The following is a 27,127-nucleotide window of genomic DNA, read 5'->3' as shown; positions in this document are numbered from 1 at the left end:
GAACTGGTGGTCTTTCTGGTGGGAGCGGTGGGGGCTGGTCACCTTCTAAGTCCGGTGAGATTGCCAACGTGTCACTGGGTGTCAGGGGTACAGTGCCTGTGATGTGATAGAAAGAAGGGTGAGCCCTGATGGCAGGAAGTCCTATGTGAGTGGCGGCAACTCTGGAGCCCGAGGGCCTGGGTACACACACACACACAGTCTTGAGAATTCAATGAGTTAATTCACATAAGTGCTCAGAGCAATGCCAGATATGGAATTAATGATTCAACAATGTTAACCTGTTCACCCATTGTTGTAACAACCACCATTATTTGCTGTGATAGTTTAAGTTCATGGGTCAGCTTCGCTGGGTTATGATGCCCAGGTGTCTACATAAGCATTATTCTGGATGTTTCCATGGAGGTATTTTTTGGATGAGATTAGTAGGAGACATCGGAGAAGGCGATGGCACCCCACTCCAGTCCTCTTGCCTGGAAAATCCCAGGGATGGAGGAGCCTGGTGGGCTGCAGTCCATGGGGTCGTGAAGAGTTGGACACGACTGAAGCAAGTTAGCAGCAGCAGCAGGAGACCTAGAGCGTGGGTTTGATCCCTGGGCTGGGAAGATCCCCTGGAGGAGGGCATGGCAACCCACTCCAGTACTCTTGCCTGGAGAATCCCGTGGACAGAAGAGCCTGGCGGGCTGCAGTCCACGGGGTCACACAGTCAAACACGACTGAAGCGACTTAGCACGCACGTACATTTAGATCTGCAGACTCTGAGGAAAGCAGGTTACCGTCCGTAACGTGAGTGGGCCGTATCCAGTTAGTTGAAGGCCTGAGCAGAACAAAGACGGACCTCCCCCAACCCCACACGCTCCCCTGAGCGGGAAGGAGCTCTGCCGGTGGCTGCTTCAGACTCAGCTGCTGCCCCTGCATTTCTGGCTCCCGCCAGCGCTCTACACTTCGGACTTTCCAGCCTCCATGATCGTGTGGGCTCGTTCCTTACGATGAAGCTTTCTCCACGTCTGTCCCTAGCGCCTTCCTAGAGGCTCTGCTTTTCTTCAGAACCCTGACTCTTAGACATGCCGAAGCCTTTGCACCTGCTTTCTTTCGCGCACGGCTGTCTTACGGAGGCGTGTTGCCCCCATTTTGCAGATGAGGACACAGGTGCAGAAAGTGAAGGGACTTGCCAAGCTGTGGCATTGCCAGGCTGGAGACCCAGCTCTGTCTGGCTCCAAAACCCACCCTCTCTCCTCCACCCAGGTGTCCACACAAAGCTGCAGACGTCCTAAGCACAGCGCAAACGCCCGCCTCAGCCCCCCACCCCCCCGACCTGTGCCATGGCCTCTCCAACCTCAGATCCGACGCGTCTGCAGGAGCTGAGGATCAAATGATGGGTTTTAGAACCAAGTGCCAGGTCCCGTGGGCTTACCCAATGGCTCAGCATGTAGAGAAAGAACCCGCCTGCTGGCCGGGTGACGTGACGGGGCACAACCGTGGTCAGTTAGCCTGAGCCCAGAGTCCACAGGGCCAAACTACCTGAGCCGGCTGACTTGTAGGGGAGGACACGTGTGTCATGTGCCCCAGCCTGTCCTCACTCTTAGATAATGTAAAAGGAGGTGTTCCTGAACCTCATAGACATCTCCCACCCAGTCCGAGGTGCTTGCTGTTGGTAAGTGCTTGGTCCGAGGATCTTAGACCTGGAGGGAGGGGAAGGGACTAGACCCTGGGTAAAGCCTCCACCCTGGTCACTCAGGGCTGCTACTGATGTGTGCCAGGCGAGCTGGATCAGAGAGAGAGGTGGGGGGGAGTGGCGTCAGGAGAGAGTGGGGGATGGAGTCAGGAGAGAGTGGGGGGATGGGGTCAGGAGAGAGTGGGGGGATGGGGTCAGGAGAGAGTGGGGGGATGGGGTCAGGAGAGAGTGGGGGGATGGGGTCAGGAGAGAGTGGGGGGATGGGGTCAGGAGAGAGTGGGGATGGAGTCAGGAGAGAGTGGGGGGATGGGGTCAGGAGAGAGTGGGGGGATGGGGTCAGGAGAGAGTGGGGGGATGGGGTCAGGGAGAGAGTGGGGATGGAGTCATGAGAGTGGGGGGATGGGGTCAGGAGAGAGTGGGGGGATGGGGTCAGGGAGAGAGTGGGGATGGAGTCAGGAGAGTGGGGGGATGGAGTCAGGAGAGAGTGGGGGGATGGGGTCAGGAGAGAGTGGGGGGGATGGGGTCAGGAGAGAGTGGGGGATGGGGTCAGGAGAGAGTGGGGATGGAGTCAGGAGAGAGTGGGGGATGGGGTCAGGAGAGAGTGGGGGGATGGGTCAGGAGAGAGTGGGGGGATGGGTGGGAGGGGGGGGTGGGGGGGGGGGGGGGGGGGGGGGGGGGGGGGGGAGGAGAGTGGGGGGATGGGGTCAGGGGAGAGTGGGGGGAGGGGGGGGGGGGGGGGGGGAGGGGGGGGGGGGGGGGAGGGGGGGGGGGATGGGGCGGGAGGGGGGGGGGGGGAGGGGGGGGGGGATGGGAGGGAGGTGGGGGGATGGGGTCAGGAGAGAGTGGGGGGATGGGGTCAGGAGAGAGTGGGGGATGGAGTCAGGAGAGAGTGGGGGGATGGGGTCAGGTGAGAGAGTGGGGAATGGAGTGTGGGTCAGGAGAGAGTGGGGGATGGGGTCAGGAGAGAGTGGGGGGATGGGAGTCAGGAGAGAGTGGGGGGATGGGAGTCAGGAGAGAGTGGGGGGATGGGAGTCAGGGAGAGAGTGGGGGGGGATGGGTCAGGAGAGAGTGGGGGGATGGGGTCAGGGAGAGAGTGGGGGATGGGGTCAGGAGAGAGTGGGGATGGAGTCAGGAGAGAGTCGGGGGGGATGGGGTCAGGAGAGAGTAGGGGATGGGAGTCATGAGAGAGTGGGGGGATGGGGTCAGGAGAGAGTGGGGGGATGGGGTCAGGGGAGAGAGTGGGGGATGGAGTCAGGAGAGAGTGGGGGATGGGGTCAGGGAGAGTGGGGGGATGGGGGTCAGGGAGAGAGTGGGGGATGGGAGTCAGGAGAGAGTGGGGGGATGGGGTCAGGGAGAGAGTGGGGGATGGGGTCAGGGAGAGAGTGGGGATGGAGTCAGGAGAGAGTGGGGGGATGGGGGTCAGGGAGAGAGTAGGGGATGGAGTCAGGAGAGGTGGGGGGATGGAGTCAGGAGAGAGTGGGGGGATGGGGTCAGGGAGAGAGTGGGGATGGGGTCAGGGAGAGAGCGGGGGGACTGCAGTGAGGGGCATAGTGGGAGCGCGGGGAAAGGAGGCAACTGTATTTTGTAGAAAGGGATACTGAGGCCCTGTTGCCGTTTCTGAGCGAATGGAGTGGCTTATTCACGGGTGCACTGGACAGCTGGCAGGTCACCGGCCACGTGCTCCCCTCTCTAGCCGCAGTACAGCCTTGACGCGCACGCTGACCTTACCAGGGAACTGTTAGCGACAGGCGGTGGAAGGCCCATGGCACTCGCGTAGAATGAAGTCACGGGGCTGGCTGCTCAAGGGCTGAGTTTGAACGGGGGCTGTGGGTGCCACACTCATCCCCCCGTTACCCTCCCTGCCTCCCAGCTGTGCCTCTGGGATGTTTTGTCCTGTCTCCTCCCAGCCTAGTGCCTCTGATTCCACCAGATGAGGGCAGGGGGTAGCTCGCTGCTCACTCCGTTTTCTCTGCCCTCCTTGTCTCCCAGGCTTGGGGCTGGTGGCTCCCAAGGGCCCAGTGCCCACCCACGTGCCCGAGGCCTCTTTGCATGCTCACCACAGTTAAGTCCCCGTGTCCACGGTGGCCCAAGGAGCCTCTTCATTTTCCTGCTGCGGCTGCAGGTCTGGGCTGGAGCGTGAACCATTTGACTGAGGCCGGATGTCCCCAACACCGCTGCCCATGGGCTTCCAGTGGGGCGTGCACCCTAAGGAAATTAGGGGCCACCTGTGCCCCGGTCGCCAGGCAGACCTGAAGCTCCTGCCGGGAGGGGCTCTGGGGAGAAGTGGCAGGCTCACACCCACCCTCTCAACACAGCCACATCTTCACTTTTATCAGTTCACCCGCCCTCGCACCCATCATCACGGTTCCTGTATGTTCTCTAGAGGAAGCACAGGAAATGGTGAGAGCCGCAATCACTGAACACGGGCGTTGTGCTCAGCGCTCTGTAGACGTCAGACCCTCAGATCCTCACTGAGACCCCTGAAGGTGTGTTCCGTTGGCCCTGTTGTACAGATGGGGGCACTGAGGAACAGATGGGTGAGGTAATTAACACCCGGAGGAGGCGGCAGTCCGTTTCTGTTCCCGACCTCTGCCTGCCTGGCCGCCGAACACAGCGCAAACGCCCGCCTCAGCCCCCCTACCTGTGCCGTGGCCCCTCCAACCTCAGATCTGACGCTTCTCCAGGAGCTGAGGATCAAATGACAAGTTTTAGAACCAAGTGCCAGGTCCCATGGCCTTCCCCGATGGCTCAGCAGATAAAGAATCTGCCTGCAATGCAGAAAATGCAGATGAGGGTTCAACCCCTGGGTCGGGAAGATCCCCTGGAGGCGGGCATGGCAACCCGCTCCAGCAGTCTTGCCTGGAGAAGTCCATGGACAGAGGAGCCTGGGGGGCTACAGTCCATGGGGTTGCAGGGTCAGACAAGCCTGAAGCGACAGAGCATGCACACACACCAGGCCCCATGACCTGCTCAGGGTGAGATGCTCAGTGAAGAACGCGCCCTCACCCACCCTCTCAACACCATCGGCCTGGGTGCCTGCGGTCAGAAAGAAGTTGAAGCTGGGCTTCCTTATCCCAAGGGGCAGTGCTCCTGCTAATTATCTGGGACCCACCAGCCTGGGAGGGAGATGGTGTTATTTTGGCCCCATTTCACAGATGAGGAAACTGAGGCTCAGGGAGATCTGCTCGATAAGGGGCAGGGGCAGAGGCTAGAGCAGAACTTGTTCCCACTGGCTATACCAGCACCCGCTTGTCATGGCCCCTCACAGCAATCCAGTGACTTCTGGGCGGGAGCCATCCAGCCAGGGGGTGGGAGGAGGCATGGGAGACAGTGGCTCCAGAGACAGGCAGCCAGCCTTGTGCCCCTTCCCCGGGGTTGATGATGGCCGCCCTGGGTGGTGGAGCAGGTGCCACACTACCCTCAGATGCCCAGGCACCTCAGCATTCTCTCCCGGAGCTCTGCCGTGCCCTCTCTCCAGGCCCCAGGTGGCCGGCAGGCACCCCTCAGCCTCACAAGCACTGGGGCACAGAGGCTGGGGTGAAGCGAGGGAGCTGATGTTCTGCTGGGGTTTGCGTGCACCTGGGCAGACGTCGTCAGAAGAAGAGTCGTGGGGAGAGAAATGCCCGGAAGAGGTTACACTGCCAGCAAGTGGCAGAGCCAGGACCGGAACCCGGGTCGGTCAGATCTGAGTCCCAAGAAGGAGAGTCCTACAGAGTCACAGACCCCAGGCCTTCATCGGGACTAGAATCAAGAATGCCTAGAATGCCAGTTCCACGCTAGGACCAAAGCCATCGACCCTGCAGTGTAATATTCACTACCATTTATCAAGCGGGCACTTCACTTCATCTCATTTAATCGCCCTCCGTGGAGGGTCACCCCCCGTGGAGGGCGGCCGTGCCCATTTCACAGGTGAGGAAGCTGAGTGGAGTCAGAGCCTGTTGGGTGGTCCCTGTCTGCTGCCGCAGGCTGGGCACTCCGGAGCCCCACCGAGCAAGACCAGCCCTCTTCCCCACCCCAGCCCTTCACACTCCCTTTAGTGAAGATCACCTTTCTGGCCCTCATTTGGCTTGTGGTCATTTGGGATCTTCAGATCGTTTTCTGGATGAGACCGAGCCTGCTTGAGGTCACCCAACAAAGTTCAGAAAGGGGGCTTGAGTGGATCTCCGTCCTCAAGGTGTCCCCCCCCACAGCAGAGTCCCTCCTTCAGGCCTTCGCTGACTCCTTGCTGCCCAGCTTCTAGGGATCATCCTGCCTACTCCTCTTTCGACATCTGAACTTGGAGGCGTGACTGGTGAGGCTGGCTGCTTTGAGAACCAGCTCTGAGGCCCCCCTGTGCCCTGTTCCAAGGTGTCTCTGAACCAAGCAGACGCTCAGGGGCTCCTTGGGGAGTCCCTGCCTGCCAAGCCCTGCCTGGGCAGCTAAACTGGAGCCAGGCTTCCAGCTGCCCCACTGGGTCCTGGAGGAGGTAGAAGTGATAGGAGAGAGACAGAGGGAAAAGGAAGGGAGGTGGGCAGGGAAGCAAGCAGAGGGTATGCAAGGGTGGGGTTGGGGAGAGCAGCCAGTGCGGCCCCCCCAAGCCCCCGGGGTCCGGCCCCTCGTGGGGCTCCCCTGCTCCAGCCCCTCTCCAACACCCATGATGGGGGAGGAGGGAGGTTCAGGGCAGCCCCCTCCAGCCCGGAGCGAACACAGCCAGTTCCTTTCCACAAGCACCCTGGGAAGCAGATGCAAGGCAAATGGGCATCCTCTCCGGGCCCCCATTTCCACGGCCAGCCCCTGCCCCGTGGACTTTGCATAAGTCTGCCATGGTTCTCCGTCGCTTTGGCAACCAGTGCCCACACAGGTGTGAGCATGGGGAACTCAGGCCCCGCACTGGCCCATAAGGGTCGCCTGGGCCACCGTGCGGCGAGCGGTGTGTGCAGTCCTGAAGGAGAGCCGCAGCCTTGGGGATCCCGTGGCATTTGTCCTCGGGACAGCCAGTGCCCAAACCTCACCCACTTGCCTCTCTCAGGTGACGTAAAGGTCAGAGGGGGCCTTGGAGATCATCTAGCCGGGGGCATCTCATGAATCACGGCTGAGCCACATGACATTCTGGAGCTGGGTGCACGGCTGCATTTGTGGATATATGCATTAGTGTCCAGGACTCTGTCAGAATCTCAAAAGGATCCTTGCCTCTGAAATTGTAAGATGCACTGAGTCCATTTTACAGATGGGGAGGCTGAGGCCCAGAGAATGGAAGCCACTGGTCCAAGGGTAGCCTTCTGATGGGGGCAGAGCTAACCCGGAAGCCAGGTTTCGCTCTTCAGAGAGGATCGTCCGTGCAGACTGAGAGCCCACACTAAGCAAGGGGACCCCATCATTCCTTCCTCCCAGGAAGCCCTGTCAGGGTCCTTCCTGGATTCCTCCAATCCGCATGGATGCCATTGGCTTTGAGTCAGTCACTGTCCCTCTCTGAACCTCAGACTGCTCCTCTGAAAACTGGAGAGCTCAGAGCAGCACCTCGAACGGTGGTGAGAATAAAACAGAACGGCAGCGTGGCGGGTGCCCACACTGTCCCTGGTGTGGGGCGAGCCCTCCAAACCTGTTCACCACAGAAGTAACCTGGGTTCATTTTCGCCATCCTCCTCCCAGGCTCCCTGGCTGCTGCCCCCACGGAGCGCTTGGCCGTCCACACCCCCCCTTCTCCTTATGCCATCTTGGTGGCCAGCTCAGTGTAGGGCATTGCAGAGCTGTCCTGACATGCTTTTGACTTGATTGGGGTCCAGGGGAAATCAACTTGCTTTTCTGGCCCAGGCCTCAGTTTCCGCATCTGTATAATGGGTAGGTTTTGGAGCTCTGCAGGCCCTCTTGGCTCTGACACCATACGCCGTGCGATGGGTGGGCCTGGTGCCCTGGCACCTTCCAGTGTGTGCTGCCCTCACAAGGGGCCTGATTTCTGTCTGCAGACCATGAGTCATGTCCTCTGTGCATCCCAGCTATGGCCCTTGTACCCTGCCCAGCCCTGCCACGTAGCGGGCGCAGCTAGTGACCTCTGGATGAACAGCTTTCCCAGCCACTCTTGTCCGCCACGACCCCACATCTGGAGGGCTCCGGTTAACTTTGATACTCTCTTACTCTACCATCCCCTTACCCCCAAGCTTTGCTAAATAACCTGACTTGGCTGGGAGACTCCAGAACATTCCAGGGCCACCCAGCAACCAGCATGTTTACTTCCCCCCTTCAAACTGATGCACACACTCGATGTGCCTGGAAGTGGTCCTTCCCCACACCTTGGCCTTGAGGTGGGATCTGCACTGGGGGAGGTGGGCACCGGCTCCCCCCAGCCTCATGGTGGGCATGGCAGTGACAGCTCCTGCGGGCAGAGCACACGAAAGCCAGGTAGCAAGAGAGCTGGAGGCTTGGCAGCCTGGGACCGATTTCTAGTGCTCGGTGGTTAGGACTCTGCGCTTTCACTGCTGTGGATCTGGGTTCAGTCCCTGGTCGGGGAACGAAGATCCCACGAGTTGCGCAGCACAGCAAATAAATTGTAGCGTCACCGCTTATTAGATGTGTGATTTTTGGCAAGTTGCTTAACTGTTCAGCCTCAGTTTCCTCATTTAAAAAATGGGAGTAAAAATGACTGCTTGGCGGGGTAGTTGCACCGACTAAATGATCCCGTACAAATAAAGTGCTTGACACCGTGCCTGGCATATACACCCCAGGAAGGATGCTATTTAGTTATAATCCTCCTGATTTCCCAGGAGTCTGGCAGGGCAAGGGGCTGTGGTCTCAGCGGCTCCTAGAAGGCCACCACGGACCCTATTCCAAGGAGGCCAGTGTGGTCTGAGGTACGTGGAACAGAGGCGAGCAGAGGGAAGAGCAGCTGAGCTGGGCCAGGCTGGGGAGGCCTTGAACGCCAAGGCCAGGGGCTCAGCCATGGTCCTTCAGCAGTACGGAGTCCCGGGGGCGCTGGGGCCGAGGAAGGACAGCCTCGGAGCTGTCCTGCAGTGGCTGAAACTGTCAGGGTGAGGCAGACGGAGAGGTCCGGACAGGAGGTGGTGAGGGTGTGAGTTTGGGATGAGGCAAAAGGGGAGGGGCCTGGAGAGAGCCAGCAGGACACAGGTGCGTGAGTGCTGGGGCTTTGACTGCTGACACGAGGGGTGGATGTGGGCTCTCCAAAGAGGGCCTCTCCATTGTACAGACGAGGACACTGAGGCCAGAAGGAGGGCAGAGCCAGGCCCAGAGCCCACGCCTCCAGGCTCTTCCTCTCATTCTCTGGGTCAGGTCTCCTCCTCCGTCCACTGGATTACCGGAGAGGGTGACAGACAGCCCGCAAGTCACACAGCAAATCCCGCGTCTTTCCACAGCACCAGGGGGGCTCTTCCTTTTGTTTTCAGTGTCCGTGGTTGACTAGCCCAGGGGAGGTCAGGGGTGCAGGAGTGGGCGGTCTCTCTGGAACTGCTACAGGCGCAGCCAGCATCTTTCAGGGTAACTTCGGGAAGCTTCGGGCCCTTTCAGCTGGGCTCGCTGGCAGCTCACTTCATTACAAGAAAGGACACTCTTGCTCTTCTGGCCAGTTCACCTTTCCCCAGGGTTTGCTGTGCGTCCTGCAGGCCACATACGCCGTTTCGCCTAATTCCCACACTGATCTCATGAGGCTAGAATAGTCCTGTTTTGGGAGGAAACAGAGACTCGGAGTGGTCGAGTGACCTGCCCGCAGCCACGTAGCACACAGAGATGTGTCCCCTCCAGGCCGGCTGGAGTCAGGTTGCCTCGAGGCTCCCGGAGTGTGGGTGCATGCTCCAGCAGGAGCCGGCCAAGGACGTAGGTCTGCTCCTGGGGGCCCAGTACTGGCCCAGGCGGGAGGGGCACTGCAGGGCGGAGAGGAAGCAGTGTCTGTGAATGGGGCCACGCAAGGCTTCTAGGAGGAGGCGAGGCTCCAGCGGACTGTGGAAGGAGCGGCAGGACTCGGCGGGGTGCGCAGGGGGACAGTGCTGGGCTTCCGATCCCCACTGTGTTCCTCAGAGCCTCCTCCCGCCATGACCCTGGGCCCCAGGAGCCGGGTTCGGGCCTGTGACAGACCCGTTCCTTCTGGGCGTCATAGAGCAGGCCCTTAAGGGGTGTGCGCATTGTTGGGCCTGCCGCTGCTGCTGCTGCTGCTGAGTCGCTTCAGTCGTGTCCGACTCTGTGCGACCCCAGAGACGGCAGCCCACCAGGCTCCGCCGTCCCTGGGATTCTCCAGGCAAGAACACTGGAGTGGGGTGCCATTTCCTTCTCCAGCATTGTTGGGGCTAGAAAGGACCAAAACAGCACTCAGCAGACAAGGATCTCGGATCCAAGCAGGTTCCTGGTTTGCTGGAGCTCTCTCCCTCTATCTTATTCCTTGGGGGGAGTCACCATCAACGTTAGGAATTTTTAACTTTCCTTTCTGCCACAACGCCTGCCCCTGGGTGCTGGATCGACAGCGGGACACCCTCTGCGGAGCTGACCAATGGACTGTTGGCCTGACAGAGGCCCACCCCCTAAGCCCCCACCCCCAGCCTCCCAATCTCTTGCCTGCTGTTGTGCTGTGTTTATCAAAAGCCAGACCCTCAGGACTGCCCTGGTGGTCCAGTGGTGAAGAACCCACCTTGCAGTGCAGGGGACGCGGGTTTGATTCCTAGTTGCGGATCTCTGATCCCACATGCCGCAGAGCAGCTAAGCGGGAGTGCCACAACTGGGCCCCTACACCGCAACCAGAGAGTCTGGCGCTGCAAGGAAAGATCCAAAGCTCCCACATGGCTCAGTGACGGTCCCGCCTGCTGCAACCAAGACCCAACACAACCAAACAAACAAATAAATATGTTTTTAAAAGCAAGGCCCTTTCAATGTAACATGGCATGGAGGTTAAGAGCCAGGCCTTGAAGTTTTGAACCCCAGCTCGCTTGGTTGTACATCTGACAGTGAGTTCCTTAGCTTCTCTGCCTCGGTTTCCTCATCTGTGAAATGGGGTTGGCAACAGTCCCAGTTATTGTGAGCAGTAAATGAGATGGGGGATGACTAGCTCTCAGGGTGATGCCTGACTCTTAGTATTGGGGCTGCTGTTTTAGAACAACTACGATGGGTCAGGTGTGAGATACAGGACCACGTACCAGCCCCAGCTGGGTCAGGCTCAAGCGTGGGCTTCATTGCCCCCCTTGCTCTGTCTTCTAATGGGAGCATCTATGTCCTTCACAACTTTGGAACTGTGGTGTTGGAGAAGACCCTTGACAGTCCCTTGGACTGCAAGATCAGACCAGTCAATCCTAAGGGAAATCAGTCTTGAATATTCATTGGAAGGACTGATGCTCAAGCTGAAACTCCAATACTTTGGCCACTCAATGCGAAGCGCTGACTGATTAGAAAAGACCCTGATGCTGGGAAAGATTGAAGGCAGGAGGAGAAGGGGATTACAGAGGATGAGATGGTTGGATGGCAACACCAACTCAATGGAGTAAACTTTGGGTAAACTCCAGGAGTCGGTGATGGACAGGGAAGCCTGGCGTGCTGCAGTCCATGGGGTCGCAGAGAGTCAGACACGACTGAGTGACTGAACTGAACTGAATGTCCTTCACTCCCAAATGTTTGAAACATTAGGAAGATGTGACCTCATCCAAGTGACAGAAGGCTTATCCTAATCCCAGCCTCCTCTTTCCCCAGAGCCCACTAACCTCTCTATCTGTCCCAGGTGCCTTCCTGCCCCGTGGACAGCAACAGGACCAGTATGTAAATGTCTGTGCAAATCCCCTGGGTCAGGTTGTAAGCTCTCCAGGGAGGCAGAGCCACCTCTGAGACCTTCATTTCCCAGCCATGGGACCCCAGGGGAGGGCAGCCTGCTCCCTGCTCTTCCTGCTGCAAGCCCTGGCTGAGCCGGCAGAGAACTCAGAGTTCTTCCTGCCTGGTGATTACCTCCTGGGTGGCCTCTTCACCCTCCATGCCAACGTGAAGGGCATTGTCCACCTCAACTACCTGAAGGTGCCCAAGTGCAAGGAGTGAGTCTCCAGCATAAGGATGGAAGCAGTGGTGGCAGGGTGGTGATGGTGGTGATGGTGGTGATGGTGGTGATGGTGGTAGTGATGGTGGTGGTGGTGGTGTTGTTGTTGGTGATGGTGGTGATGGTGATGGTGATGGTGGTGGTGGAGGAGGTGGTGATGGTGGTGATGGTTGTGATGGTGGTGGAGGAGGTGGTGATGGTGGTGGTGGTGATGGTGGTGGTGATGGTGGTGATGGTGGAGGAGGTGGTGGTGCTGGTGGTTGTCGTGATGGTGATGATGGAGGAGGTGATGGTGGTAGTGGTGGTGATGATGGTGGTGTTGACAGTGATGGTCTCAGACATGGGGTGCCCATGATGGCAATGCTGATGATGTCCACAATAGAAGTGGTAGGTGTTAACAGTCATGGTGGTGATGGTGGAGGCTATGGTAGGTAATGATGGTCACATTGATGGACACTGATAGAGTGATGATATAGGCCATAGGGATGGTGGTACTGGTGGCAGTGGTAAGTGACCAATGGTGGCCACAGAGATCCTGGTGTCAGAGGTGGTCACAGGGACGATGGTGACCCCAGAGCTGCGGGTGGTGAAAATGATGTGAAAATGCCAACACCCTTTGGAGTGGCTCCTTTGTGGGCGATGCCTTGGTTTTCCTACTGCAGGCAGGAGGGACAGGCTGGCTCACCCGCCCCCTCCTCCCCTCCCCTTCCCGCTCTGGACCTGTTGCCCACCCCACCCACGGCGGGCCCTCCAGGTACGAGATGAAGGTGCTGGGCTACAACCTCATGCAGGCCATGCGCTTCGCGGTGGAGGAGATCAACAATGATAGCAGCCTGCTGCCCGACGTGCTGCTGGGCTACGAGATGGTGGACTCCTGCTACATGTCCAACAACGTCCAGCCTGTGCTCTACTTCCTGTCTCAGGACGACTACTTCCTGCCCATCCAGGAGGACTACAGCCACTACGTGCCCCGCGTGGTGGCCATCATAGGTCCCGACAACTCCGAGGCCACCAAGACCGTGGCCAACTTCCTCTCCCTCTTCCTCCTTCCACAGGTGAGGCCCTGGGGCTGGGGAGGAGGGCTTGTCCAGAGGGCTCACCACCCCGACCAGCATCTACAGGGGATGCCCGGGGGAGCAGAAGCAAGGTCAAGACATCCACCCCAGCCCTGGCAGGCAGCCAGCCTATTGGCTGAGCGTTCAGGCTCTGGAGGTGGACAGACCTGCGTGTGCACCTTGCCTCTAAGTCTTGGCCGTTGTGAGGCCTCCAGCCAGTCTCTTAACTCTCCCAAGCCTCAGTTTCTGCATCTCTAAAGTGGAAGGATAAGAGTCCTATCTTCGGACTGTCTGAAGATTAAAGCATTCAGCCTAGCTAAGAATTTCTAGCACACAGTAGGTAGTCAATAATGTTGCCCACTCTGCAGAGCTTCCTAGCGTGGAGTCTGCCCCATGGCAGGTCCTCACAAAAGTGCTATAGAACTACTGTGCGTGTGTTAGTCGCTCAGTCGTGTCCGACTCGTTGCGACCCCATGGACAGTAGCTCGCCAGGCTTCTCTGCCCGTGAGCTTTTCCGAGCAAGAGGAGTGGAGAGGGTGGCCAGAATCACTGCTGCTATTCTAGTTTCCTCATCATGATCAAAAAGGCATAAATGGCATAAAATATCTGCTTGTTAAAGAGCCGCTAGCGCAAAACTCGGCTGACAGTGGGCAGTTACAAACACTGTAATTTTTGCTGTTGTTTTTATGACATCAAGCACCAAGGTTCTGACTCATAGTAGGTGCTCAATAAATGTTAACAGTCTTACCTGAAGCATCCGGTCAGGACTGAACTCACCCTTTCATTCATTTAGTGAGTGTGTATTGAGCATGCGCTGAGCCGGGTACCGTTGCAGGTGTTGGCGATGGGCTGTGGAGGCACAGAAATCTGCCCTCGTAGAGCTGACCTTCCAGGGGGACAGATGGAGGGACCAGTGCAAGTCAGGACGTGGATACAGGGTGACAGGAAGTGAGAAGCGCGCTGCAGGAAAGGGGAAAAGGAAGAGGGAAGTGAAGTCGCTCAGTCGTGTCTGGCTCTTTGCAACCCCACAGACTGGCGCCTACCAGGCTCCTCTGCCGGGGCCCAGCCCTGGTCGATCCAGGGTGATTCGAAGGTGGGGACGGAGTCGGCGTCCTGGAAAAAACTTATTTAATTACAGATATAGAGGGAGATTAGAAACAGATAGTGTAGTAGGAGAGTTAGTGGAGAAAAGCGGCTGAATAACTGGTTTACGTGGAATCCCAATCACCACCTACGAAGGCCACAGGCGTCTTTCCATTCTCCCAAAGGAGAGGAGGCACTGAGGCCTCCCCGGTCCGATCTCAGAAGCCCCGGCAGAATTAGCAGGCTTGGTGAGTACCCACATTTCAGATGGGAATTCAGCCAGGAAAACGGGGAGTGAGAAAGAAACCACACGGGGGAATCAGTCTTTCCAGAAACTGATCCGATTTCTTTATTTTTCAGGTTTGTTTATATACCTTTGTGTTATATATAGCGATGAATACAGAGTCACGCGGGGGTCAGCAGACCTGACCCTTGTCACAATCAGGTGCTTCATATAAAATTATACAAAGGTCCTTTGAGTTTCATCGTCTTCTGGCCATGAGGTCTGCTGACATTTTATGACCCTTTCTGATACTGGTCAGTTAACCAGAAAACTTATTTTTCCAGGGGTGATTTTTTCTTAAATCAGGCGCCACCCTCCAAATAAAGTTGCATTCCTATAGGGTGAGGGTGTAGTGAGTTACAATCAAGAAAGGAATTTACTTAACCTAAGGTTTAACATGATTAACATAATACTTATTTCTCCTATATGTTAGTTATATTCATTATAAGGGCAGGAATATGGAGATTTAGCAGCAAATATTGGCTCAACAAATGTAAACCCTTCACCAATGTTTCCTTTAAGATCTATTTAGTCTTAAGATAGTGATAAAGTTACATTTTTGCATAGCAAGGACACAGTGATTTATGACAAAGTACAGTGATCTATAACAAAAGAGAAAATTCATTAACTCAAAAAGTCTAGTATTGCTAACATCAAAACTACTATATTTCCTTTTCTATATTCCAAATACATTGACTAATATATTCCCAGGTGCCTAAGGATATGGAGGCCTGATGGCAATCATTGACTCATCAATGAAAAAAGCCCTATGCTAATACTCCATCTCTGTGCTGTTTATGGTTGAGAGGTTGTCACACAAGCTAGTCTGTCAGCAGAGAGGTTTGACCTGAGACATCCTTGTCACACCCAGGGCAGGGAATTAGCGGTAATTATTGGCACAACAAATGAAAAAACCCTTCACCAATATAATTCGTAATCGACCCACTAATACTGTACTAATGATCTTCTACCTTCTCAAAAGAGTCTGTATCTAGAAAGTTTTAAAACATCCCGTGCCTCTCACAGTTGGGAGGCTGTAAACAATCACATGCGGCCGGACGAGCCTGATCAGGCAGGCCAGAGACCCTCCAGAGTTCGTAAGTTGAAACACTCTTGTCACGCCCAGGAATTTTTATTAACTTGGAGCTGCAAGTTAACTCCTTCTCCGAGAGAAATGGTTATGGGGGAGAACTCCCCGTAAAGTACTCTGGTTTGAGGGGTGGATGCTCGGGAACAGAGGGTCTCCTGAGGCTTGATCACGCCTTTGCGTATGCCAAGCTTCCTTCCTCATGACCTTTGCCATGGGCGGAGTTCCTCACGCTGGCTCCCAACACTCCTCCATCCCATGGGATTCTCCAGGCAAGAGTACTGGAGTGGGGTGCCATTTCCTTCTCCAGGGGGTCTTCCCCACCCAGGGATTGAACCCGGGTCTCCTGCATTGTAGGCAGATGCTTTACTATCTGAGCCACCAGGGAAGTCAGGGAAAGTCAAGTCAAAGCTAAGGGAGGTGGGCCACGTTGAGGGGGCGGGTGGCAGGTGAAGGGGGGGAGGGGGAGACTGGATGGAGGCTTAAGGGAGGTGAAGGAGGAAGGGAGCTTTGCCGGGTGAGCTCCCCACCACCCCCACCCCCCGACCCACCCTCACCCCCATCCCCCGCTAATGCCCGAGGACCCTCCGCAATGCAGATCACCTACAGCGCCATCAACGACGAGCTGGGCAACAAGGGCAGGTTCCCCGCGGTGCTGCGCACCATGCCGGGCGCGGACCACCATATGGAGGCTATGGTGCAGGTGCTGCTGCACTTCCGCTGGAACTGGATCGTCGTGCTGGCCAGCGGCGACGACTACGGCCGCGAGAACAGCCACCTGCTCAGCCAGCGCCTGGCGCACCGCGACATCTGCATCGCCTTCCAGGAGACGCTGCCCACGCCGCAGCCCGACCAGACCATGACGCCGCAGGACCAGGAGCGTCTGGAGGCCATCGTGGGCAAGCTGCAGCAGAGCACGGCGCGCGTGGTGGTGGTGTTCTCGCCGGAGCTGGCCCTGCACAACTTCTTCGGCGAGGTGCTGCGCCAGAACTTCACGGGCGCCGTGTGGATCGCCTCCGAGTCCTGGGCCATCGACCCGGTGCTGCACAACCTCGCCGAGGTGCAGCGTGCCGGCACCTTCCTGGGCATCACCACCCAGAGCGTGCCCATCCCGGGCTTCAGCGAGTTCCGCGTCCGCCGCTCCCGCCTCGGCCGGCCCGCCCTCAACAGGAGCAGCGGGGGAGCCACCTGCAACCAGGAGTGCGACACCTGTCTGAACACCACCGCGTCCTTCAACAGCATCCTCACGCTCTCCGGCGAGCGCGTGGTTTACAGCGTGTACTCCTCCGTCTACGCCGTGGCACACGCGCTGCACAGTTTCCTGGGCTGCAACCAGAGCGGCTGCCGCAAGGATGTGGTCTACCCTTGGCAGGTGAGGTCTGGCCCGCGGGGTACCAAGGGCCTCAGGGAGCAGGCGCAGAGTCCGTGGTTGCCATGGAGACCGCCGAGCGCTCAGCGCTCAGCTCCGGCCTCGCTTTCCCTCGGTGTGTTCTGGGCAAGTGAGTGGAAGAGACCATGGCGCACGCCCTGCCTCTAGGCACATAAGAGTCCTTTATGGTGACAAAACAGACTACCTTTGCTGAGAATTAATTTAATCATCCCATCCACGAGAACCTGTCCTGGGACCAAGATTTGGGTGGCATTCTCCAGCAGGAATCGCCTCAGGCAGAGGGAGCCCCGGTTCCCCACACAGCCTCGCCAGGGTGAGGGTGCTGAGGCTGGGCTTGTAGCGTCCCCTCAGCTCTCAGGTTTGTTGATCTTGTTCCAGTTCCACCTCGCCTTGATTCAGACACGGAATTGAAAGCTGTGCATTCCTGGTTTACGCATGCGCATAGACACATCCTACCATGTGCCTTCGGAAGGCAGAGGCTTCACTGAGGACCTAGAGGGGCAGAGGAGATACAGACCAGAGATGTACCCTTTCTGCCCGCTGTCAGACACCTCTGCTTAGCTTACTGGCTTTTTCACAGCCCACTCTGTTGCTCAGCCACCTCCCACCCCCATCTTTATCCTCTCCTGACAGCCCTCAGGCACAACTCATACAGTCCACCCGTGGGGAAGCGGGAGGTGATGAGCTGAGCAGAGCCTCGGAATCAGGCAGCCCTGAGCTCGAGTCCCGGCTCTACTGCCACAGTCATGCAGTCCACCCGTGGGGAAGCGGGTGGTGATGAGCTGAGCAGAGCCTCGGAATCAGGCAGCCCTGAGCTCGAGTCCCGGCTCTACCGCCACTAGCTGTGCGGCTTTGGGCAAGTGACTTGACACCTCTGGGCCCAGTTTTCTCATTTCTTAAACAGGAGGAGCAGTATGCACACGGCTGAGTTATTGGGAGGATTGACAGTACTGTATGTGCCTTACCTGGTGCAGAGTAGAAGCTGAGCGTCTCCTCCTCCTCTGACCTTAGGGGAGAGGGTGGGGCCTGGGGCAGCCCCACTGATGGAGCTGGGGGTGGGGCTAAGTGGGGAAGGGGAAACAAGTGCTTAGGCTCAGTCCTGTCTGACTCTTTGGGACCCCTGTGGATTGTCACTCGCCAGGCTCCTCTGTCCATGGGATTCTCCAGGCAAGAATACTGGAGTGGAGTGGGTTGCCATTTCCTCCTCCAGGGGATCTTCCCGACCCAGGGATTGAACCCATGTCTCCTGCATTGCAGGTGGATTCTTTACTGCTGACCCATAGGGGAAACCCCAGGGGATGCAGGTCCTGGGCCCAAAAGGGGAGTGGGGAGAGGCCCAGGCCCCTGCCGGTAATAAGCCCCACCCACTCAGGAGGATTGATCCGGTGCCTTGGACCCCTGGAACGCAGGTTGCTCAGCCCAGCTCTGCCAGGTCACTGCAGGGGTGGAACACGGACCCCAGCGCTGGCTCCCAGGGCCGCTGCCATCCTGACCATCGCCCTCAGGCCTCCCTGCTCAGCTCCCGGGCCATTGCCCTCGGGCCTCACTCTCCTGGCAGGGCAGGGAGAAGGCTGGGGACCAACTCCTTGGGCTGTGTGTCTGGCAGTTCCCGAGGTGGGGTGAGCTCCGAGACGTAGTCCAGTAGACGCTCTCATTTATGGAAGAAAGATCTAGGAGCCAGACAGATGAGACATCTGAGCCGGAAGCCCTTTTGGGATCAGCCCAGAGAGGTTCAGTGACTAACTCAAAGTCACACAGCAAATTGAGAACAGGGTTAGGACTGGAATTCAGGCCAAAGGATGCCCAGTGCAAAGCGTATTTAGTTCATACCAGCTTCTGCTCGGTGAGAATGAGGGGGCTTGGGGTGGGGAGAGACTGAAACCAGAGTCAGCTCCACAGTGTGGGGTGGCAGGCAGGACCCCGGGGGCAGGGAAGACCCCGGCAGTGGGAGAGGCAATGGGCTCTGAACCCCAGGCATTGGGTCACAGAGGGATGGCCAAAGTGACCTCCAGGGAAAAGGAGTCATGCCGACGTCTCCTAGGAGGTGAGTGCTGACTGTTATCCAGGCACTGTTCTGAGCCTCTAGTGGAGACTCACTTATTGATTGCTTCAGAGCCCAGAAGATCAGGCTTTTTTGACTCCCGCTTTGCCAAAGAGGAATCTGGGGTTTATAGAGGTTAAGTGATGGGTCCAAGGCCTCACAGCAGGAGGCAGATGGGCTGCGAAAATCCAGGTGTATCTGACTCTAAAATCAGATCTCGCAGCCACTGCCTCCAGACTGCCACATTTTTGCAGTTTTATCATCAGATATGGATTTCAAGGCCCATGGGCTGGTAGAATTTTTCCCAGGTTTGGCCTGACCTCTGATGCCAGCTCCACTTCCCTTACCTCGGGCCCCTCTAGCTGCTTCCGGAGATCAGGAAGGTCAACTTCACCCTCCTGGGCCACCAAATCTTCTTCAATGAACAAGGGGACCTGTCCCTGAACCTGGAGGTTATCCAGTGGCGATGGGACCTGAGCCAGAACCCTTTCCGGAGCGTCGCCTCCTACCAGCCATTCAAGCGGCAGCTGAAGCACATCCAGGACATCTCCTGGAACACCCCCAACAACACGGTCAGGCTCGGGGGCCTGGGGGCGGGGCCTGGGGCGGGGCACCAGGGCTGGAGCTGGGGTGGGAGGGCCCTTTGACCTGGGCTCATTATTGATAAGTGGAGGTGTCTCTATGTGTGGGTGTATCGTCTGGGGTCCTGGCCTTCTTCCCCCGACGGAGAACTGCCCACGTTCAGGGCTTTCTGGCTCCTTGGGGCCAAGGGGCTCAGGACATGTGTGGATTGAAGACTTCAACTCTCATGCTAATCCGGAGAATAGATGCCGCTGTTGCTTAGTCGCTCAGTCATGCCCGACTCTTTGCGACCCCATGGACTGCAGCTCGCCAGGCCTCCCTGTCCATCACCAACTCCCGGAGCTTGCTCACACTCGTGTCCATTGAGTCGGTGATGCCTCCAGCCGTCTCACCCTCTGTCTCCTCTTCTCCTCTCATGTTTTATGTGATAGAAAGCTGAAGGCACGGAATGGTTGTGTGGCCTGCCTGAGGCCGCAGCTTGCTGTGTCTCTCTATACTGCAGACAGGCTACACCCTATCAAGGAATACTGACCTTCTGGCAATGACAGCTCTGCTGTCTGCCGTGGCTGGCATCTGTCAGTCTAAACTCCGGTTTTACCTTCTTTCTGTAAGAATTCGTCAGAACGCTACTGGGGTGGAGAGGGCAGAGGCTGAGCCCTGTGGGGGTGACAGAGGGCATCCAAAAGCTCTGCAGAGGCCTCATCACTCTCCCACCCCCACCCGACCCCCTTTCCAGAGGCTTTGGGTGGTGCTAGTATCCTGAGCTTCTCGGGGATTTTCACGGAGTAAATTGGCTTGATGTCTTTACTCATTTGCCAGGACTGCCATCACAAAGGACCACAGACTCAGGGCTTAACCCGCAGAAATGTGTCGTCTCCCAGTTCCGGAGGCCCGAAGTCCCAGATCCAGGAGGCAGAGGCTTGAGGCCTCCTGCCCCAGGCCTCTCGTCTGGTTGCTGGCGACTGGTGGTCCCTGCTGGCTTTCCTGGGCTCCTGCCACATCGCCCCATCTCTGCCTTGATCTTCAGGCGGTGTTCTCCCCATGGGCATGTCTGTCTCCAAGTCTCCCCTTTTCGTAAGAACAGCAGTCATGTGGAGATGATCCCCACCCTCTTCCAGGATGACGTCATCTCAGCCAGTTACATCTGCAATGAGCCTGTTTCCCCTGTAGTTTTCAACTCTCTTGTGAGGTGCATATAGGTTTGTAATTATTGTATCTTCCTGATGGATTGACTCTTATAAATATAAATATCCTTCTGTCCCTCAGTAAGCATTCTTGTTGCTGTTCTCCCCGCTCTGGCTTCCTTTGAGATTTTCTCTTTTTTTATTTGAATGTTTGTAGTTTGAATTTATGTAGCAGCTTGACCATTGCATGTGTGTTACGTTGCTTCAGTTCAGTTCAGTTCAGTTCAGTCGCTCAGTCATTTCCGACTCTTTGCGACCCCATGGACTGCAGCACGCCGGGCCTCCCTGTCCATCACCAACTCCCAGAGTTTACTCAAACTCACGTCCATCGCGTCGGTGATACCATCCAACCATCTCATCATCTGTCGTCCCCTTCTCCTCCTGCCCCCAATCCCTCCCAGCATCAGGGCCTTTTCAAATGTGTCAGCTCTTTGCCTCAGGTGGCCAAAATATTGGAGTTTCAGCTTCAACACCAGTCCTTCCAATGAACACCCAGGACTGATCTCCTTTAGGATGGACTGGTTGGATCTCCTTGCAGTCCAAGGGACTCTTCTCCAACACCACAGTTCAAAAGCATCAGTTCTTCACCACTCAGCTTTCTTTATAGTCCAACTCTCACATCCATACATGACTACTGGAAAAACCATAGCCTTGACTAGACAGACCTTTGTTGGCAAAGTGATATCTCTTCTTTTTAATATGCTGTCTAGGTTGGTCATAACTTTCCTTCCAAGGAGTAAGTGAGTGAAGTCACTCAGTCGTGTTTGACTCTTTGCGACCCCATGGACTATAGCCTAACCAGGTTCCTCCATCCATGGGATTTTCCAGGCAAGAATACTGGAGTGGGTTGCCATTCCCTTCTCCAGGAGATCTTCCTGACCCAGGGATTGAACCCAGGTCTCCCACATTGTAGGCAGACACTTTACCGTCTGAGCCACCAGGGAAGATACTCCAAGGAGTAAGCGTCTTTTAACTTCATGGCTGCAGTCACCATCTGCAGTGATTCTGGAGCCCAGAAATAAAGTCAGCCACTGTTTCCACTGTTTCCCCATCTATTTGCCATGAGGTGATGGGACCAGATGCCATTATCTTAGTTTTCTGAATGTTGACCTTTAAGCCAACATTTTCACTCTCCTCTTTCACTTTCATCAAGAGACTCTAGTTCTTCACTTTCTGCCATAAGGGTGGTGTCATCTGCATATCTCAGGTTATTGATATTTCTCCTGGCAATCTTGATTCCAGCTTGTGCTTCCTCCAGCCCAGCATTTCTCATGATGTACTCTGCATAGAAGTTAAATAAACAGGGTGACAATATACAGCCTTGACGTACTCCTTTTCCTATTTGGAACCAGTCTGTTGTTCCATGTCCGACTGTTGCTCCCTGACCTGCATACAGATTTCCCAAGAGGCAGGTCAGGTGGTCTGGTATTCCCATCTCTTTCAGAATTTTCCAGTTTATTGTGATCCACACAGTCAAAGGCTTTGGCATAGTCAACAAAATAGAAATAGATGTTTTCTGGAACTCTCTTGCCTTTTCGATGATCCAGTGGATGTTGGCAATTTGATCTCTGGTTCCTCTGCCATTTCTAAATCTGGCTTGAACATCTGGAAGTTCACGGTTCACATACTGTTGAATCCTGGCTTGGAGCATTTTGAGCATTACTTTACTAGCGTGTGAGATGAGTGCAGTTGTGCGGCAGTTTGAGCATTCTTTGGCATTGCCTTTCTTTGGGATTGGAATGAAAACTGACCTTTTCCAGTCTTGTGGCCACTGCTGAGTTTTCCAAATTTGCTGGCATATTGAGTACAGCACTTCCACAGCATCATCATTTAGGATTTGAAATAGCTCAGCTGGAATTTAATCACCTCCACTGGCTTTGTTTGTAGTGATCCTTTCTAAGGCCCACTTGACTTCATATTCCAGGATGTCTGGCTCTAGGTGAGTGATCACACCATCATGGTTACCTTAGTCGTGAAGATCTTTTTCGTACAGTTCTTCTGTGTATTCTTGCCACCTCTTCTTAATATCTTCTGCTTCTGTTAGGTCCATACCATTTCTGTCCTTTATGGAGCCCATCTTTGCATGAAATTTTCCTCTTGCTATCTCTAATTTTCTTGAAGAGATCTCTAGTCTTTCCTATTCTATTATTTTCCTCTATTTCTTTGCATTGATCGCTGAGGAAGGCTTTCTTATCTCTTCTTCCTATTCTTTGGAACTCTGCATTCGGATGCTTATATCTTTCCTTTTCTCCTTTGCTTTTCGCTTCTCTTTTCCCAGCTATTTGTAAGGCCTCCCCAGACAGCCATTTTGCTTTTTTGCATTTCTTTTCCAGGGGGATGGTCTTAATCCCTGTCTCCTGTACAATGTCACGAACCTCAGTCCATAGTTCATCAGGCACTCTATCTATCAGATCTAGGCCCTTAAATCTATTTCTCACTTCCACTGTATAATCATAAAGGATTTGATTTAGGTCATACCTGAATGGTCTAGTGGTTTTCCCTACTTTCTTCAATTTAAGTATGAATTTGATAATAAGGAGTTCATGATCTGAGCCACAGTCAGCTCCCGGTCTTGTTTGTGCTGACTGTATAGAGCTTCTCCATCTTTGGCTGCAAAGAATATAATCAATCTGATTTCGGTGTTGCCCATCTGGTGATGTCCATGTGTAGAGTCTTCTCTTGTGTTGTTGGAAGAGGGTGTTTGCTATGACCAGTGCGTTCTCTTGGCAAAATTCTATTAGTCTTTGCCCTGCTTCATTCTGTACTCCATGGCCAAATTTACCTGTTACTCCAGGTGTTTCTTGACTTCCTACTTTTGCATTCCAGTCCCCTATAATGAAAAGGACATCTTTTTGGGGGGTTAGTTCTAAAAGGTCTTGTAGGTCTTCATAGAGCCATTCAGCTTCAGCTTGTTCAGCATTACTGGTTGGGGCATAAGCTTGAATTACTATGATATTGAATGGTTTGCCTTGGAAATGAACAGAGATCATTCTGTCATTTTTAAGATTACATCCAAGTACTGCATTTCGGACTCTTTTGTTGACCATGATGGCTACTCCATTTCTTCTGAGGGATTCCTGCCCACAGCAGTAGATATAATGGTCATCTGAGTTAAATTCACCCATTTCAGTCCATTTTAGTTCGCTGATTCCTAGAATGTCGACGTTCACTCTTGCTATCTCTTGTTTGACCACTTCCAATTTGCCTTGATTCATGGACCTGACATTCCAGGTTCCTATGCAATATTGCTCTTTACAGCATCGGACCTTGCTTTTATCACCAGTCACATCCACACCTGGGTGTTGTTTTTGCTTTGGCTTCATCCTTTCATTCTTTCTGGAGTTATTTCTCCACTGACCTCCAGTAGCATATTGGGCACCTACTGACCTGGGGAGTTCCTCTTTCAGTGTCCTATCATTTTGCCTTTTCATACTGTTCATGGGGTTCTCCAGGCAAGAATACTGAAGTGGTTTGCCATTCCCTTCTCCAGTGGACCACATTCTGTCAGACCTCTCCACCATGACTGCTCTGTCTTGGGTGGCCCCACACGGCATGGCTTAGTTTCACTGAGTTAGACAAGGATGTGGTCCGTGCAATCAGATTGGCCTGTTTTCTGTGATTGTGGTTTCAGTCTGTTTGCCCTCTGATGCCCTCTCTCAGTGCCTACCGTCTTACTGGGGTTTCTCTTACCTTGGACGTGGGGTATGTCTTCACGGCTGCTCCAGCAAAGCACTATGACCAGGCTATGACCGCCACTGCTCCTGACCTTGGACGTGGGGTAGCTCTTCTTGGCCTCTTGCTGCTCCAGCGCCGCACAGCCAGGATAATTTTTATACAACCCGAATCTAATCAGGCCACTCCCCACTCAAGCCGCATGCATGGCTGAGGCCCCCGACCCTCCCCACTCTGTCTCAGAGCATCCTGGCTTCAGCCAGGCTTAGACACACCCCCTCTCCAAAAATGCCAACCCCAGCCTTTCCTCCACCCCTTGCTCTTACTGTTTCCTCTACTTGTAATTCATTCTGTTAACAAAGTCATTGGAGGCCTCTGTTCTCAGGAATATAGCAGTAAAGCGTAGATGCGGCCGCTGCCTGCCGACTCTTATTCTCCAGACAGCCCTGCCCCTCCATACAGCTGCGTTAAGTAGGCGCCCTGGTGACAGGTGACAGAAAGTGAGATAAATAAAAAGTTAACTTACTGCCTTGCATCATGGAAGGCTCCAGGGTTGACCGTGAGGCTTCAGGCAAGGCTGGATCCAGGGCCTCATTCTCCCCATCTCCCAGATCCAGCCTCAGGCAAGTTCTCCACCTCCCCCCCTCCCCTGCTGCCCAACCCCTCAGAAATAAGAGAACTTCTAGGAGCTCCAGGGTCACACACTGCTCACTCAGCAGCCTCAGAAGGTCTCCATCTCAGCAGCTGAGTGCTGTCTCCTGAAGAAGGTAGATTAGGTCTTTGCTGGGCAAAGCTAAAAGCGTTTCTATGACGGTCCGGTTCCAGCGGCAGTCCTGGCACCTGCCCCTCCCCAACACGGGCCAGTTTCCCTCCTCGGAGCATCCTGCTGGGGGTGAGATGGGGAGCGGAGGGGCCCCCAGAGAGCGGGAGAGAGGACTCAGGGTCTTCTGTCCTCCTCCCAGATCCCTGTGTCCATGTGCTCCAAGAACTGCCAGCCTGGGCAGAAGAAGAAGCCGGTGGGCCTGCACCCCTGCTGCTTCGAGTGTATCGACTGTGCCCCGGGCACCTTCCTCAACCAAACCTTAGGTATGACTCCAGGGCCACGCATGGGCCCTGCACCTGCCTGCCCTCAGGGGGGTCTCCCTCAGGCCTTTCCCTTTGCGGGGTCTTGGCAGTCTACCCGGGGACACAAGTGTCCAAGGACTGAGGATGTTTCCCAGAGGATGAGATCTTGGAAAAAAAGAATTACAGTTGTTAGGCTCTGAGTCAAGGAGTCGGGGAGAGGCGCTCAGTTGTGTCCGACTCCTTGCAACCCCGTGGACTATAGAGTCCATGGAACTCTCCAGGCCAGAACACGGGAGTGGGGAGCCTGTCCCTTCTCCAGGGGATCTTCCCAACCCAGGGATCAAACCCAGGTCTCCCTCATTGCAGGCAGATTCTTTACCAGCTGAACGGGGAAGCCCAAGAATACTGGAGTGGGTAGCCTATCCCTTCTTCAGCAGATCTTCCCGACCCAGGAATTGAACTGTGGTTTCCTGCACTGCAGGCAGATTCTTTAACAACTGAGCGAGTCAAGGAGCCCTTGGTTCAAGTCCTGCCTCTGTAACTTCCTGGCTTTGTGACTTTAACTGGCTGACCCTCAGTTTCCTCATCTGTGGAATGGGGTTGCTGTGAGGGGTTGATGAGCTGGGGGGTGTCAAGGACTCAGTGAGCATTGGTGGCCCGTAGCTCTGTCTCCCTCCAGTGGGGACCAGGCCCAGTGTAGCCGTGGAGAAGGTGGATGCTGAGAAGGCGGGTTTAGCTGACAGGAGCTGCCCTGGGCTCTTGCAGATGAATTTGACTGCCAGCCCTGCCCAAGCTCCGAGTGGTCCCACAGGAAAGACACCTCCTGCTTCAAGCGGAAGCTGGCCTTCCTCGAATGGGACGAGGCCCCCACCATAGCCGTGGTCCTGCTGGCCTCGCTGGGCTTCCTCAGCACCCTGGCCGTGGTGGTCATCTTCTGGAGGCATGCTCAGACGCCCGTGGTGCGCTCGGCGGGCGGGCCCATGTGCTTCCTGATGCTGGCGCCGCTGCTGATGGCGTACGCGGCGGTCCCCGTGTACGTGGGGCCCCCCTCGGTGTCGTCCTGCCTCTTCCGCCAGGCCTTCTTCACGCTCTGCTTCACCGTCTGCATCTCCTGCATCACCGTGCGCTCCTTCCAGATCGTCTGCGTCTTCAAGATGGCCCGACGCCTCCCGCGTGCCTACGGCTGCTGGGGCCGCTACCACGGGCCCTATGTCTTCGTGGCGTCCGTCGTGATGCTCAAGTTGGTCATCGTGGCCAGCAGCATTCTGGCCACGACTGCCATGCCCACCACCCGCGTGGACCCCGACGACCCCAGGATCATGATCTTGTCCTGCAACCCCAACTACCACCGGGGGCTGCTGATCAACACCAGCCTGGACCTGCTCCTGTCCGTGCTGGGCTTCGGCTTCGCCTACACGGGCAAGGAGCTGCCCACCAACTACAACGAGGCCAAGTTCATCACCTTCTGCATGACCTTCTACTTCTCCTCCTCCGTCTTCCTCTGCACCTTCATGGCTGTCTACAGCGGGGTGCTGGTCACCATCCTCGACCTCCTGGTCACCGTGCTGAACCTCCTGGGCATCAGCCTGGGCTACTTTGGCCCCAAGTGTTACCTGATCCTCTTCTACCCGGAGCGCAACACGCCGGCTTACTTCAACAGCGTGATCCAGGGCTACACCATGCGGAAGGACTAGCGCTCCACTGCCTGCCCTCTGGGACGTGGGCCTCAGCGTCGGGAGGCGGAGGCCAGGGGGCTTGCTCACTCAACTCCAGATGGAGCCAGGTGGTTGCGGGGGGCCACCCTGGCCTGTTCCCACCTGGCCCTGGTCTCTGATTGGCTGTCCCTCCAGGCTTCTGTGTGTCCTGGCCATCTTTACCCACCTAGTGATGGATGCCTAGGTACATTTGCCCCTTGTTCCTTTCCCTTGAGCTGTTTAGCTCGCCAGGAGCTGTACCCCATTCTAGGAAACCACCCAAGGTGACCTACTGGCTTCCAAGGATGGAGTCCAGCTCGGCAGCCTGCAG

General features: G+C 55.8%; 1 protein-coding gene across 1 annotated transcript; it reads left to right on the top strand.

The window, feature by feature from the left end:
- Positions 11,477-26,796, top strand: TAS1R2 (taste 1 receptor member 2). The gene is made up of 6 exons (XM_018067016.1): positions 11,477-11,658; positions 12,415-12,715; positions 15,767-16,540; positions 18,962-19,171; positions 25,000-25,123; positions 25,868-26,796. The coding sequence occupies exons 1-6, from the start codon at positions 11,477-11,479 to the stop codon at positions 26,794-26,796; spliced, it is 2,520 nt and encodes an 839-aa protein (XP_017922505.1).

The sequence above is a fragment of the Capra hircus genome, chromosome 2 (assembly GCF_001704415.2).
Source record: "Capra hircus breed San Clemente chromosome 2, ASM170441v1, whole genome shotgun sequence".
Lineage (NCBI taxonomy): Eukaryota > Metazoa > Chordata > Mammalia > Artiodactyla > Bovidae > Capra > Capra hircus.
Note: the sequence above shows the minus strand (reverse complement) of the source record. Positions and strands in the feature narration are given on the sequence as shown.